The 15329-nt window shown below is 41.7% G+C and overlaps 1 protein-coding gene across 2 annotated transcripts in view; it reads left to right on the top strand.

Annotated features, from left to right (window-relative positions):
- Window positions 1–15108, top strand: part of FYN (FYN proto-oncogene, Src family tyrosine kinase) — a 136505-nt gene extending 121397 nt beyond the window's left edge. For both annotated transcript variants that reach the window (XM_056488087.1, XM_056488088.1), the window contains exons 13-14: window positions 2630–2761; window positions 12174–15108. In XM_056488087.1, coding sequence (XP_056344062.1) covers window positions 2630–2761; window positions 12174–12382 — 341 coding nt within the window. In that variant the 3' untranslated portion in view covers window positions 12383–15108. The remainder of the gene's footprint in view (window positions 1–2629; window positions 2762–12173) is intronic.
- The last annotated feature ends 221 nt before the right edge of the window (window positions 15109–15329 follow it).

Here is a 15329-nt window from a genome sequence, read left to right as displayed (position 1 = left end):
ACAATGCATACTCTCTTGGACCATCTAGCCTCCAACTTGTGTTGCAGGGCCAGAACACCATGAGGCAGGGCTCTGCTAGCAAGCTCTCTGCCAACCTTGCATTTTTCTCCTCCCCATCTACCACTCCAAATCTGCCATCTCTCAGGAAATACTGCACAAACTGCAGAACGTGATTTTTTATATTAGTTGCTTTAGACAGAAAATCATCCACAGCAGGGGCAACATGGAGAAGTGATGAATAGCTGTCCTGCCATTGGAAAATCCTCAGCACAGGCCATCCATCTTTCCAGCAGTGCTAATCACACTGCAGTGAGGATTGTGCTGCTCTAGTTCTCAGGAAATGGGATGCCCTGGAACTCATCCCCCTTCTCAGGGTCTTACCTTGCTTCTCATTTTCCTGTGGTTTGACAACACACCACATACTCATCTCCCAGTGACACACTGGCAGTAGGCCGAGGAAGACAAAAATACTGGGGGAGCTGGCCACAAAAGAGTCTCAAGAGATTTCCTTCCTCCAAAAGTGAGTTGTAGGTGGTTGCTACCTTTGGATCTGAGTATGAAGCACGGGGGAATTAGAGCAGATTTGGCTACGTTTCTCAGAAAAACAGAGCTGATTAAAGGAAAAGAAGATTGTTGAATAAAATGTGTGCAACATGTGAACAATCAAACCCCCTTCATGGCCATCTCACACAGCACCAGCCAACATCCCAGGCTTCAGGCTGCTGGCCAGCCTGGAGTTATTCCTTCATTCAGCTGGCACAGGGTGTGTGTACAATCTGCACGTAGGAGAGAGCAGAGGGACGTTGGCCCTCGTGTTCAGGGCCATCTAAAGGCATGCACTGCAATCCTGGGCACCAGATACACACAGCTTGCAGTTTTTCCAGGGATGGGCATGGGCTGTACAGCCCCAGGGTCTCCCAGCAGCTGGAGCAGCCAGTTGCCGGCCCCACGTGGCTGCTGGTGCTGCTGAAGCAGGGCCAGTTCTAGGACAGAGGCTCAAGTGATGGCAGCTTCTGCTGCAAGGGACTCACACAGCACAGCCAAGGCAAAAAGAGATGAAGTTCTGCAAATTTTGAGTCTTGTAAACTAAGATTGGTCTCACAAAGAAGTGTAAGTGAAGGAGATTGAGACCAAAGCCAAGCACCCAAATTCTAGTTCTTGCCTATATATCAACCAATGAAAATTCATAAGAGACAGACTTTAAAAAGTGAGCAGGCATCCAAAAGTCCTCCAGCACCGTTGCAAATCTAACCAGTGATGTTCTGATGCTTAACTTGACTAAAGTTCCTGACTTCAGGTATTAGATAGCTGATATTTTTCCTTGCATCTTTTTTGCCCTTTAGCAGGACATTTTCAAGTCAGTTAGCAGGACTTACTTGAGCAACTGTAATATTCCCTAGGAAAAAGATGTATTTGTACTAGGATAGTAGTCTCTCTTAGGAACATTTACATGTAGAGCAGAGAAAATTTCAGCATATCAAAGTTTTACTAAGTAAGGAGATGAGAATTACCATGTTTACATTTTGCTCTAAGTCACGTCAGACTGGGGTGTATGGCAGAAGATGCAGAACACTGAGCCCTGGATGTGATGGCAGAGCAATGCCAGCAGGGAAATCTAAACAGTGCCATAAATTCACTTCCTGAGAGTGATTTGTCCACGTTGTTACACTTCTGTGCTCCTCCTGAAAGAGAAGGGAACTTTTATGAGAGAGTGATGTGAAGTTGAAGGCAGTCTGTTTCCAAATTCAAGAGTGTTTGTCACTAGGGATCAGCAATAAGCAATGCAACTCTTTTGCCTGTATGTTAATACAAGGCACCAGGGAAATGTCTGCATATTTTTTGTACATACTATGAGTTAATTATTACCACAAGACTTTTCTTTAAAGTCATATTGAAAATATTTTCCCTAAGAAAACAGTCACTGATTGGAAAAGCAAATAAATCAGTGTTTAAAGGCTTGTTATCTTACTATCCTTACTGCAACTGGCTCCTGCAAGCTCTGATGATGGATGAGCACATTAGAACTGCACGTATTTAAGGCACTACAGGCTTTTCAGTGCCAGGAGCTTAAAGTACACTGTCAAGTTATAAATCACAGGCCAAAGCTGTGCCTTGACATCAAGCACTCCAAGCAACTCAAATGGCAGTATTATTTTAAAGTCCTTGCATGTTTCTAATGAAATATTGATTTGCTTTTAATTTTTGTTTTTACCATGTTTGTTTGTTTGCATTTTACTGGGCTTGAGCAGGCAAACTGGGAGGTCCATATCCAGTGTATCTCAGTTCTGCTTATATGTGCTAACTGTGTTATTTCTATTATATTTGGCTTATTTGTTTTTTAAACTGGGTTGTTGTTTTTTGTTTGGTTTTTTTTTTCATTTTATACAACTTCAAATTTGAGTTAAAATGTCTTATCCTTCTCTTGGGGTGTGGGACAAACTGACCCCTTCCCTGCTTAGTCTTTCCTCACGTTCTGCCCACCTGTCCTCTCTGACTGTACTCCATAGCTGGTTAACACTTGTCTGCAGCTCCTTCCACCTGCACGTGTTGCAGAACACAAGAGTCACCTGTGACCTGGTGCTGTGGTTCTGTCTCTGTGCTGGTTGAGACCCATCTGTTCTCTCTTTAGGTGCAAAGTTTCCCATTAAATGGACTGCACCAGAAGCAGCACTGTACGGAAGGTTCACAATAAAGTCAGACGTGTGGTCTTTTGGGATCCTACTGACAGAGCTGGTAACAAAAGGGAGAGTGCCATACCCAGGTAAGAAAAATGTCCTGCTTCACCTGGAAAAAGGAGTGGGAATGGGCCATTTATGCTGGAATGTTTATTTATATTCACTGAGCTCAAAGGAGAATGGCTATAATGTGTAAGTTTTGTGAATGCTTGAAAACAGTTCTGACTCAAAGCTGCTTTGTGATGGTCATGATAAAAATGACAAGGGGACAATTCAGCATATTCATGTCTACTGTTTTAATTGTGCTCAATTAAATTAATATAATTTCTATACAACTAATGAAAGCAGTGTAAAATTATTGTATTCTGGAGCAAACAGCTCTCCATAGTATTGCATTTACTTTAAGATACCAACAGTTAAACTCCCACAGAGGCCTTACTCCGTTTATTCTGTCATTCTGGTTCACTGCAAGGTTTGATGACTGTCTGAATGTCTGGTACTATCAAATCTCATTTTCATAAACTTAAATTTCAATCCTTGCTTTTGAGATGGGTGGAAAGGGAAGAAAATAGTTCTGTAATGTGCAGACCAGAGCTCATGGCAGGGTCACAGCAGGGCCAGATTCTCTGCATGGGGGAACTGGAGGCCCCATGGCTCTTTGTTGAAACCCTGCCAAGTGTCCAATGGATTAAGATTTTTTTGGAGGGGATGATTAGATCTGCCTATGCAGAAAGAGCTTTTTATTCTTGTTGTCCCCCTGAATATTTTAGGCATTCAGGTGAAGAGGAAAGGAGTGAGGTGAAAGCCATGCATTACATGGAAAATAATTTAATCCCTTCTTTTTTTCGTCAGCATAGATATTAACAACAGGGGATGTCCTGTGTTCCAAGACACATCTAGCTGCATTTTTAGTCTTTTTATTAAAAAAAAGAAAATCATCTAAATGCTCAACAGTCTGGCTGTGTGCACTGCAGCTGATTTAATGGAAAGTGCCCTACAACAGTTTCAATTTTCCAATCTGTGCTGTGATCAAGCAGTCAGATTCATATATCAAACTGGGCAGGAGAAGCATCAAGGTGGAGTTCATCAGTTTATTATTCAGTTCATTCAGTTTATCCTGTGGTGTCTCACACCACTTCAGAAGCCTGAACTCAGCAAAACTTTTACCAGGAATTTCATGTTTCTAGCACCTAGCAGTCAGTAGATGATATTCAAGAATATTGGGACTGGAAGGCATCTCATGATCAGCAGTGAACTTTGGCATGATTAACAGGCTTAACAAAGGTGTGGCTGTGACAACTGAATGAGGTAGCAGAAAATAGAATGTCATGTTTCTGAGGAATGGATGAGTCCCTCTGCCCAGCACTTCCCCATGTGGGGTGTTGCCTCCAGTCAGAGAAGCTGTGTCACCAGTCAGCACAAAGGTCTTCCTGCCATAAGGATTCCTGGTAGTGGTGTGAGAAAGCTATGATTTCTGCAGGTTTATTGAGGGTTTAAGCAGACATGGCATGCTGTGCAAAGGTCAAAGACAGAAAGAAAAGATGTATATGCTTTAGTTGATGCAGTGTTGCTCCCAGAGGGTGGGCAATGTTCCTGACTGGGCTGCAAGAATTCTCTAGTCACTGCCAGCAGAGTGGGTGCATGGGGGCTGTCACCAGCCAGGGCAGAGTTAAGGTGAAAATACCATTCTGTGCAAAAACAACCATTTAAGCCCTATGTTTACTCACAAGTCTGTACATGAACACAGAGTTGGCCATGGCTGCAGAGGATGTCTGCACTTCATAAATGTTTCTTTCCCTCACCAAAGGAGAAGGGGTCCACAGGATGTGCCTTTAAGTGCTTGCAATATATAACTTGTTGCAGGAGCCATGACAGTAATCTCAGGCATGGGCTGTGTCCTGAAATTCTGGACAGTTTTATTACATGGCAGCTTGAGCACATCAAAGACAACCAGCAGCATCTCTCCTCTTTCAGCACCATCCTACCCCTTCATCCCTCACTACATAAAGCCCTCACATGCCAAAAGTCCTCCTGGCTCACTCTCCCCCACCTGCACTAGGACACCAAGTAGCTGGCAGCAATTTTTTGTGTGTTGCATATCACTTAGTCAGCAATTTTCTGGACATTCATGTACTGCCCTGATTACACCCTGCCCAGGCTCTATGGGTGGGTCCTTCCCACCAGGACCCCCTATTGCTCATCTGGGAGGCCTCAACCATTGTCATGTCACCATCACTCCCCTCTGGATCTTACATTTGAATGTCCAAAGTCTTTACAGATTTCAGTCGTCTCATTTTCCAGGCCCTGAATGGGAAAGCTTTTATAGGCTGAGGCAGCAGTGGAAGGGAACTGGGGTCTTCTCAGAAGGATCTGTCTCTGCAAGCAGATTTCAAGGACAGCTTGGACTTCCCAAGGTGACAAAGGCCTCCTGAGCTCCTTAGAAAACACTCTCTTTTCCCCTGCTATCTCCTGCTTCATGCTGGGAAGAGGAAGGACCTTTTAAGGACAAAGTTTCATGAATCCCAGTCTGAGATAGGGAATATGGTTCAGATGCACTCACAGGGCTTGTCTTGCCATTATGGCATGGCTTGCACGAGGAGGAAAAATGGGATTTCTGTCACCCTGAGAGGCAAGACTCAGCCCTCTTCACCCAAGTAGACAACCCATAGGTGAGAGAATATGGTCTGTTGGCACTGCCAGCACTTTGGTACCCAAGATGTGACACTGAAGTGTCAGCCTTGAAACAAAGAGGGGCATGGAGCTATCTGACTGCTGTAATGTCCAGTTTTTGAAATAGTTGTGGGCATGTTGTCATGATCCTACTTACATCTTGTAGCAGGCTGGGGGAAGTGGAGAGAAAGGCCCTCAGACAAAGGGGTTGCTCTCTTGCTTCACAAGCTCCTAGTGCCTGAGAGATGATTTACAGCACACATCCCAGTCCTGGGGTGGTACCCATGCCTGCAGGACACCATAGCTCCTGCCTTCCCATGTCTGGAACCAGGCATTGTTTTAAGCTTGTGTGCAAGGAGGGAGAAGCACAATGAGTAGGACAGAGGGGGAAGGCAGGCAGTCTACAGCAGGGAAACAGACTGGGTGGAACAGAACTTGGCTTTCTTTGTCCTACAGATTTCAACCACTTCCTGATGCCCAGTTTTGGAAGAGAGGCTGTGGTGAGATATATGAGCAGTAAACATGCCCCAAATGCCATAGCTCCCACAAGCAATACCAACTTTTTTGAAGGTGTCCTCATGTTCATACTTCTAGCAAGCCTGTTTCTCAGTCAGTGATTGTAATGGGCCACTCTGATAACTAATTTATGCCCCTTTTTCATGCTTTCTTATCCTTTTCACAAGGCAACAGATTTAAATAAGCAACTTTCACAGTCTTTCTGGTTTTATTTTCATTATTACAGTGTAGAAATGAAGAATAGATAGGCCAGAGGAGGAGCCAAGCTTAAGAAATAGTCTTAGTGGGCCTTTTTCAGTGTCAGATTCTTTTCTCTTTCACAAATGCCCTTCCCTATCAGTAGTTGGAGAATTTGTGGATTTTTAACATGCTACCTTTAGGAGAGGAAAAAGTCTCAGCCACACCAAACAAGCACCTCTGACCTTGCCCCTTTTGTTTTCTGCTGCAGTTGTCACATCAAGAGCATTTTCCTTTTAACTCTAGTGTGACAGCCAATGTGATGCTACTCACATTGCTGCCTCTGGCCAGGCAGGTCTTTGAGTCTGGGCTCCAAGCAGCCCTGCAGCCTTTGGGCAGCTGTATTCAGCCTCCCCATCCCTGGGGGAAGCTGGGCCACGAGTGCCAGAGAGCATGTGGTGCCCAAGTACATAGCAGTGAGCCAGCATAGCCAGGTGGATGGTAAATAGGAGACTAAGAAAGATTTGTACTCACCACAAAGGATAGATAAGGTCAGGTGAGTTTATTTGTAAGCAAGGAAGCTCCATTCACAAATGCCTTTCATCTATTCATCTTTGTTATATTTTCTCTTCCCTGTCCAGCTGTGGAGTGGAGTGAGAGAGGCTTTGGTGGGTGCTTGGCATCCAGCCAGGGTCAACTCACTACAGTCTAAGAGAAGAAAGCAATAATAAAGTAGCCTAAAACAATAACTCTCCTCGGTGGACTTCACATGTCCCAAAGTAATCAGTATAGCTCATTAATTTGGATGCAGGGACACTCCCTAGTTACAGCACATGCTATTTGCACATCTGCTGTGCTCCATCTAATCAAGCTCCTAAGAGCACACCAAAGTATTTTCCAGTGTTTTCTTTAGCCACAGTTGGAAATTCCAGATCCTTTTTGTGTCACAGTAACTCTTAAAGTAACTCTTAAAGTCACTGTAATTTAAAGTTCCTACAACTTTTCTAGGAAAAGCTAAGCAGTATTGCATTTTTGTCCCCAGTCTATATGGGCAGTAGATTTTTATTGTACAGAGCATTAGAGTGGCCATATCCTGTGGCATCCTGAGATTGTTGAAGGTTTCACTAATAAAGCTGGATGGTGGGAAGTTATTTGGTTTTGGTCTTCTCAGGGAATAAAAAGCTAATGGAAAAGCCATCTTTTGGGAATTGGATGTTTTCTTCTTGGCCAAATTGTAATTCTTGAAGTATCACGAGCACAAGCTGATTTTTCATAGAATTCTACAATGATAGAATAGTCTGGGTTGGAAGAGACCTCAGAAAGGTCACCTAGTCCAATCCTACAATAAGCCAGGATATCTCAGGTTACTTAGAGCTCTGTCCAGCCTGAACCTGAATGTTCTCAGGGATGGGGCATCCATGACCACTCTGGGCAACCTGCTCCAGTGTTTTACCATCCTCATTGTAAAAAAACTTTTTTTTCTTATACGTAATCCAGATTTTTCTTCTTCAGTTTAAAACTATTACCCCTTGTTGGGATTAAACCATTACCCCAACAGGCCCTGCTAACAGGCTCCCTTCAAGTACTGAAAGGCCACAATAAGCTTTCTCCAGAGCCTTCTCTTCTCCAGGCTGAACAATCCCATTTTTCTCAGCCATTTCTCATTTCAGGGCCCTTCTCTGGACTAGCTCAGACAAGTCCAAGTCCTTCCTGTGCTGGGAGCCCAGAGCTGATGCAGCCCTGCAGGTGGGGTCTCACAGAGCAGAGCAGAGGGGCAGAATCCCCTCCCTGCCCTGCTGCCCACGCTGCTTTGGGTGCAGCCCAGGACACGTTTGGCTCTCTGGGCTGGGAGTGCCCATGGCTGGGTCATGCCCAGCCTCCCATCCACCAGCACCCCCAAGTCATTCTTGGCTGCTCTCACTCTGTTCATCAACCAGCCCAGATTGATACCAGGTGTTGCCCCAACCCAGGTGGAATAGCTGTACCCAACAAAAGAATATTGCTGAGTGTCTTATTTCACAGATTTAAGGATTTTAGGATAAACTTTTAAGGGGTCTGGAAGCATACTGCAAGCAGAATGTCATTTATTATTTATTAAGAGTTGAAACTCTTGGGTATTCATTAGGAGAGAGGAGTTGTACAGACTGCTCAGATATTCTCTCTGTGGTGTTAGAAGTGCAGATATGACAGGCTCCTGCTATCAAAAGAGAAACACTAAAAGTTGCAGGCTAAGATAAGTCTATAGAATAGGTTTGTAAACATAAATAGGCCATTTAAGAGGTAAAATGTGTACCTGAAGCACTGCTATTTTTGTAAGTCTGACTAATAATCCAATCGATTTAGAAATAAAAGTCTTTGAAACTCTATTTTTAAATTAGCAGTTCATGTCAAAACAGAATTTCTTTGGCAAATCCTACGTGCTTCAGCCCTTGCTGGATGTATGAATTCCAGTGAGGAACATGAGGATTACTTCCTTTATTTTCATAACTGGGGTTTACTGTGAGGGAAGTGAAAGGGGAAAGGGGAAAGGAGAAAAGAAAAGAAGGGCATTTTCCTGGATTAAACTGTGATGAAAAAACCTGGCTTGACTTACTTTCCAGGGACAAAAAAATTGTCTCTTTCATGTTCTTTTTTCTACCTTTTTGTTAAACAAAGGAAAGTGAAGAGCTGTTTATGTTTTCCTCCCCCTTCTGTCTCCTCAGGGTTTTTCTTCCAGCACACAGTTCGTTATCAGGTTTCAGAGTGTGCTTTGCAGTACTGAGTGAAGCACTGGATAAAACTACCAAACATTTGATATCTTAGAACAACTAATGAGTTGGGAAGGAGTTTTTCTGTTGCTTCCATCCATGTTGTACATAAGGATGTACTGCCAAAATTAAAGCAAAGAATGCAGTTTGTTAGTGGTTATGTATACATACGAACAGATGAGTTACCAGGAACTGTTATTTTCATAGCCTTTAATATGTAAGGGAAGCAAAGCACAACAGAAGTTCTCACCCCAAAACACAAGGTAATTCAGCTGATTCAAAGACAAGGATATGGAAAAAGGTGCAGATTTTTGTTCAAAACACCAATTTATAAAACTAATATCGAGAACACAACGTGAACAAAATGTGCATTTTTCTTGTAGTATCTTGAGAACAACAAGGCCAGAAAGTTTGGGTTGGTTCTGCCTTGGGTTTGTGGTGTCTAAATGAAAGGTAAAATATCTCTGGAAATTATCTTGCAGGAGAGTGAGGAACACACAAATGTTTGTTCAGTGTGTTCTGGTTTGTTGTGAGCCTCTGTGACTTGTTACTAGTCTGTTTTCATAATTTTGAAGACCTAACCATGGTCCCCTTTAGAAGCCATTCAAAGTGTTTGCTCCTAGTTATAAACATCTAACACCAAAAATAATGGTGGGTGGATGGAGCTGGTAAATGAAACACATGAAACCAGTGCTGAAGTGTTGGTCTGCAGGTTAGGGAATACTGGAAATCAGTAATCAAACCTTTCTTTTTGCAATTATCCCTGTGAAAGGGAGCATTAAGGAGAGGCCTGTAAGAGTATGAGACAGTTTTCTGGAGAGGTTCCTCCATGCACAACAGGCAGCAAAAGAAACAGTGCCCTACTTCTCCTTTCTCCCTTGCAACCCATGTTTAAAACCCAAGTACTCCTCATGTTTGAAAATGGGAGATGCTGCAGTAAGCTAGGCAGAGCCACGCTGTGACCATGACATGGGTAATTGAGAGCCTAAATATAAATATAAATAAATAAATATAAATATAAATAAATATAAATATAAATATAAATATAAATATAAATATAAATATAAATATAAATATAAATATAAATATAAATATAAATATAAATATAAATATAAATACAAGGAATAAGTGGGGAGACCATGCCAGGGGTGGTTACAGTGACAGGATAGGAATATGATCCTTCCCAGGCGCTGCAAATGGATATCAGTAGGAGGAAATTGCCTTGACAAGATAAGAGGAAAATGGGTTTTGTAATCCTAACATGAGACTCTAGATGTGGATGGTTGGAAAAGGCTGAATTTTGCAGATGTTTCTTTCTAAGCATCCTAAATAATTAAACACAGCCAGGACAAGAGGATACAGACTAAAGACCAAATCCAAGGTTACAGCCAAGTTATCAGCCTAAATGCATGTAGTGTAAGGATTTTACTCCCTGTCATGGCTTAACCCCAGCCAGTAACTTAAATACCACACAGACACTTGCTCACTCCCACTGCCCACCCCCAGGCCCCCCAAAGGTAGGATGGGGAGGAGAATCAGAAAAAAGGTTAAACCTTTCCTTCTTATCTTGACAGGGTAATATCCTCCTGCTGATATCCAAGAGGTTGTGATAATAACAGTTTAATAACTGAAATAAAGTAAAAGATAATAATAATTTTATTGGAAATGAAAAAGAGAGGCATAAGCCAAGAAAAACAAATGATGCACAATACAGTTTCTCCCAGCTTCTTGTGCACCTCCTCACTGGCAGAGCATGAGAAACTGAAAAGTCCTTGACGTAGGATAAACTCTACTTATCAACAACTAAAACATCAGTGTGTTACCGACATTATTCTGATACTAAATCCAAAACACAGCATTGTACCAGCTACTAGGACAAAAATTAACTCTATCCCAACCAAAACCAGACATTTCTACAAGTCAAAGCATAGAGTGGATAAATTAATCTGTATTGAAGAAGGTGATTGAACTATTCCTCACAAACTAGTTTACAAAAAATGCAAAGTTTTTGTGTTCTGGAGGTGGGACAAGTGAACTCTTCAAAAGGATACCCTGTAAGAACAAAGTGGAGGATTCCCAGGGAAGGATAGTGTCATGGAAGCCAGGAAGTGGATAAGATAAGGTGAACATCAAGGTGCTGGTTTCTAGATTCAGCCATGGAGAAATTAAGGTGTCCCTGCTAGTTTTCCTGCAGAGCAGCTTGGCAGGACCTGCTAAGTCAGGTCTGCAGAATGGATTCTGCAGATATTTTTCAGCAGGGGACTGTGGCAGGGCAAGCACAAAGCTTGCAGTCAGCACGCAGGCTTCCTCTGAAACACTTCTGCATGCCTGCAGTGCCAGTCTTACCTCTGGTACTGTGAAAAAGAGAGTACTGGGAGAGAGATGTAAACTAAAGCCGAGGATGACTTGCAGTTAATGTTTGGTGAAAAGCACTTCAGCCGAGGAATCAAGGGGTTACACAGAAAAGAAAAAGTAGCAAAGGGCCTAGCCTTACTCTGAGAGTCAGGCAAGATGAGTCACCATCCCTGGAGATATTTAAGTCTGTGGATGTGGAGCTTAGGGACATGGTTCAGTGGTGGACTTGGCAGTGTCAGGTTAACAATTGGACTCAGTGATCTTAAGGGTCTTTTCCAACCTAAATGTTTCTATGATTCTGTGAAGGTAATACAACTTTTTACTTTTTTCTTTTGGGAGAGAGAGAGCTGTGGTTCTTTAGTGGAGAGTTTTTACTTGGCATTTGACTTGTCTTGTGAGCAGCTTTGTTCTGTTTTGGTTTGGGAGCAGTCTAATATGGTTGAAACTGTACTAAGCAGCAGAGAAGGAGGGAGTGCAGGTCAGCAGCAATAAGCTTCTGGGCTGACACTGAAGGCAATGCTGCTGGACAACCCTGGTTGTCCAGCCAGGAGTAGCAGAGTTTGTCTTGAAGTCCCTGCAGCATCACTTCATAGAATGCTTTCAGAAAGGCCCACACTCAGTGTGAGGGTTTCAGTAACTCATTTTAACTTCCAGAATTTTGAATTTTCCATTTTTTGCAATGCATTTGTTTTCATTAAGCACATCACATATTACACTTCACGGCTCCTGCTGTCAGAGAGGGAAAGCACCAAATCCTGCTCACTGTAAGTCAAGAGGCTAACCATGGGAGCAGTGTTCTGCTCATTACTGGATCCTAAAACTCTCTACTGAGAATTAAAATAAGGTTTGTTATTATTTAAGCTAATCCAGGTTACCTTGCAGTAGATGAGGAGCTGAAACAGGACATCAGTGTGGTTGTGTTTCGCTTGTCTTAACCAAAAGAAATTGGTATAGCTGAGCAAACCACATATGTTGTAGATACAGTTATACTTGGTTGACTTTTCTGTAATTTACTGTGGATTTCCCTTCACAGGCATGAATAACCGTGAAGTCTTGGAGCAAGTAGAACGAGGTTATCGGATGCCGTGTCCTCAGGACTGTCCCATCTCCTTGCATGAGCTTATGATTCACTGCTGGAAAAAAGACCCAGAGGAGCGCCCAACTTTTGAATATTTACAGGGTTTTCTTGAAGACTACTTCACTGCAACAGAACCCCAGTACCAGCCTGGTGACAACCTGTAAATCCCTGATTTCCAGACACTGTCATGAATTACCAGGTGTTTCTCAGCCCCGTCCCACCTGCTCTCCACCTTCCAGCTCTGTGATCAGCTTCTCCAGAGTGCAACATCTTCCAGCACTGCAGTGCACAGGAGGGGCTGAAGCTGGGAACTTCCACAGCCCTTGCCTATGACCACTTGTCCTAATAATCTGAATGTCCTGGATGAAAAGGAGAAAAACACTTGTTTTTTCTTAATCAGAGACTCCAAAATTGCATTGTATTGATGTTATGTAAACTGCAAAACCTCTGTTCATTGTAAATAGTAACTCAGTGCCAATAACTGATCCTAGTGCTTTCCTTTTTTTAAAATGCAAAACTTATGTGATTTTAACTAGTCTTCTCCTGATTCAACTAAAAGTATTATTTTCCAGAAGTGGCCTCTTTGTCTAAAACATTTTTTTTTCATGTTTTAACAAATAAAAAAATCAGGACAGGTGTTTGGGTTTTTGCTTTTTTATATATAAAATATATATAATATATATACATACCTGTACATACAGTATATGGGTGCTATTGCAGAGGAGGCTCATTTGGAATTGAATGAGTCCTGCTGCAGCTGTACCCAGAAAGCGATAATTTTACTGCAGACATGAAAACACTGGTGGGATTCTGAAAGCCAGTGATCTAATTTTTGGCTTTTGCCAAGCATGATTTTTTTAAATTGGATTGCACTTTTTGTTTATGATTATGTACCTGTAGATGGTTGTAACTTTGCTCTTTCAGGAATCACGTGCTGTATTTACAGTAATGTTTCCAATGTTTGAGAAGTGTGTGATGATTTGTTCTTGAAATTTAAACCAACATATTTAAAGCAAGAAAACTACACCATCACCTTTTGAACTGGAAAATTGAAACTGCAAAGACTTCTTGTATCAAAACACGTATACTGAAATGTTTCAAAAAGATTTATTAAGCAGTGTAACCACATTCAGATGGTCTTAAAATAATAGCATTTTAGCCATGTCCCCCTGCTAAACTGTTGGTCATGCAACTAGGATTTTTCTGTTTTATGTGTAACATTTTTCCATTGTAAAATAAGTGTGTTAAGTGTCCTGTACTGCTAATGAAATTACTTTCTCTGTGTCTGCAAGTTCTCCAGTGGAATTACTATGCACTTCTTTACATTTCATGGGGGATGCACAGAACAAAGTATTATCTTTTCAGTTGTCTGTACCAACCTTGAATTACTTACGTTTAACCAAAAAACACAAAAAAAATTCCTTTCTATTTCTATTGAGTTTTTAATACTGAGTTGCAAATTTTAAAGTCTTAATTACATTTTGTTATGGTTTATTCGCAAGTTTACATTTTAAAACTGTTTAACTTTCTTAATTTAGTAATTAAAAAAAGAGAGCATTTTACATTTGGATAGTTGTTTTTTTGTTTAAACTGTGGAGCTAAGGGTGGACATGAGATCAAAAACTTTTCAAGAAGGGGTGTCATGCCATTTGGGGCATCATATTTCATAGGAGTATGCAGACCAGTTACCTATGGGACATCATTTTCCAAATTATGAAGTCAATGTGTTTTTAAATAGCTGGAGTTCAACTGTAAGGAAGATGGCTAAATGCATAGCTAGTCTCTCATTTCTCTCTTCTATAGCAGTTTGTTCTCTATTAGTTCTGTTGCATTTAACATGAATACTTTTACACTTACAAGTGTTGCAGGAGAAGCTTTTCTATGTCTTGTATTGCTGTTACTGCTTTAAAAGATTGCAGCCAAGTAGGACTTCCTGACAGTTGAGACTTTTCTTTTTTAATTATTTAGTGCTTAGATTGTGAATTCATATTCTGAAGATTCTCACATTTTCTAAAGAGAACCTTTCTTCATTTGTGAAAACTAACCCAAGAATTAATTGAGATTCAGAGAACAAATTGTCATCATTGTTTTAATATTTTCTATAAAAAACTTCGACTGAAAATCCTCTTGCAAAGGAGGCTTCCACACTTAGCCTTTCTCAAAGTGTGAATTTATATGGCAATGTTGCTTGTTACCAGATTTCCATGATAAATTGGTTAACGTTTTACATGTAGAGTCTATAAGTAATGTTATGTACATTATATATTCAATGTTGCTGTACCTGTAGCTGTGGAGTACTGAAGAGGCCATGATCCTTGTTGGACTTCTAGCTTCCTCTTAGTACTTACAAAGCAAGTCGTGGCCCTCTTTTTTTTCCTACAGCTACCCCCCTGCCTTAAAATACTATCCATGGAACTGAGGACTCCATAGTAACTCAGCGGGCTGGCGAAGCCAAAATGTCACCTCGTCAGCCCAGAGCGCGGTGGCGAAGCGTGGCCATTCTGCCGAGCTCCTTCGCAGCCTTTGCTATGCCACAAACTTAAGGGCAGCTGCCGTCTGTAATGCGGGACGAGCCTAAAACGTTAGTTTGCCTATGTTTCTCATTGGAAGCAAGACTCAGACGGGGCGTTGCTGGGGTTTTATGGCCTTTATTTCTGATCCTTGGGTTTGCTGTTTCTTGTATTGCATTCGGTGTCTGAGAACCATGTTGGTCTCTGCCGGATCTCTGCCTGCAGCTGGCTTGTGTGCAGACTGGTGCCACTGGTGAGCGGCAAATCCAGACCATTTCTCATCGGTAGCTCTTCTGCTTCTTTTTCTTAATGTTGGGAGTTTTGTTGTTTGGGTTTTTTAATCTCTCTCAAATAAAAACATTAGCAAAAAATTTAAACAAGGTTGTTAGGTTTTTTTGCTATAAATTAATAAAAGCCTTTTCTTAAGCACTGTGTATACACCACAAGTAGTTGTGTGGTGACTGTAAAAGTAGAATTTATGAGATTAAGAATCTTCTGTTCCTTCCAATAATTTTTTAATGTAAGACTCAATAAATTCCACACAGATAAAAACAATTGGCCAAATGCTCCCCCTCACCAGCCCACCTCATTCCCAGCCAAT

This window comes from Oenanthe melanoleuca, chromosome 3 (assembly GCF_029582105.1).
Source record: "Oenanthe melanoleuca isolate GR-GAL-2019-014 chromosome 3, OMel1.0, whole genome shotgun sequence".
Taxonomy (NCBI): Eukaryota; Metazoa; Chordata; class Aves; order Passeriformes; family Muscicapidae; genus Oenanthe; species Oenanthe melanoleuca.
This window is presented reverse-complemented; position numbering and strand designations above follow the sequence as displayed.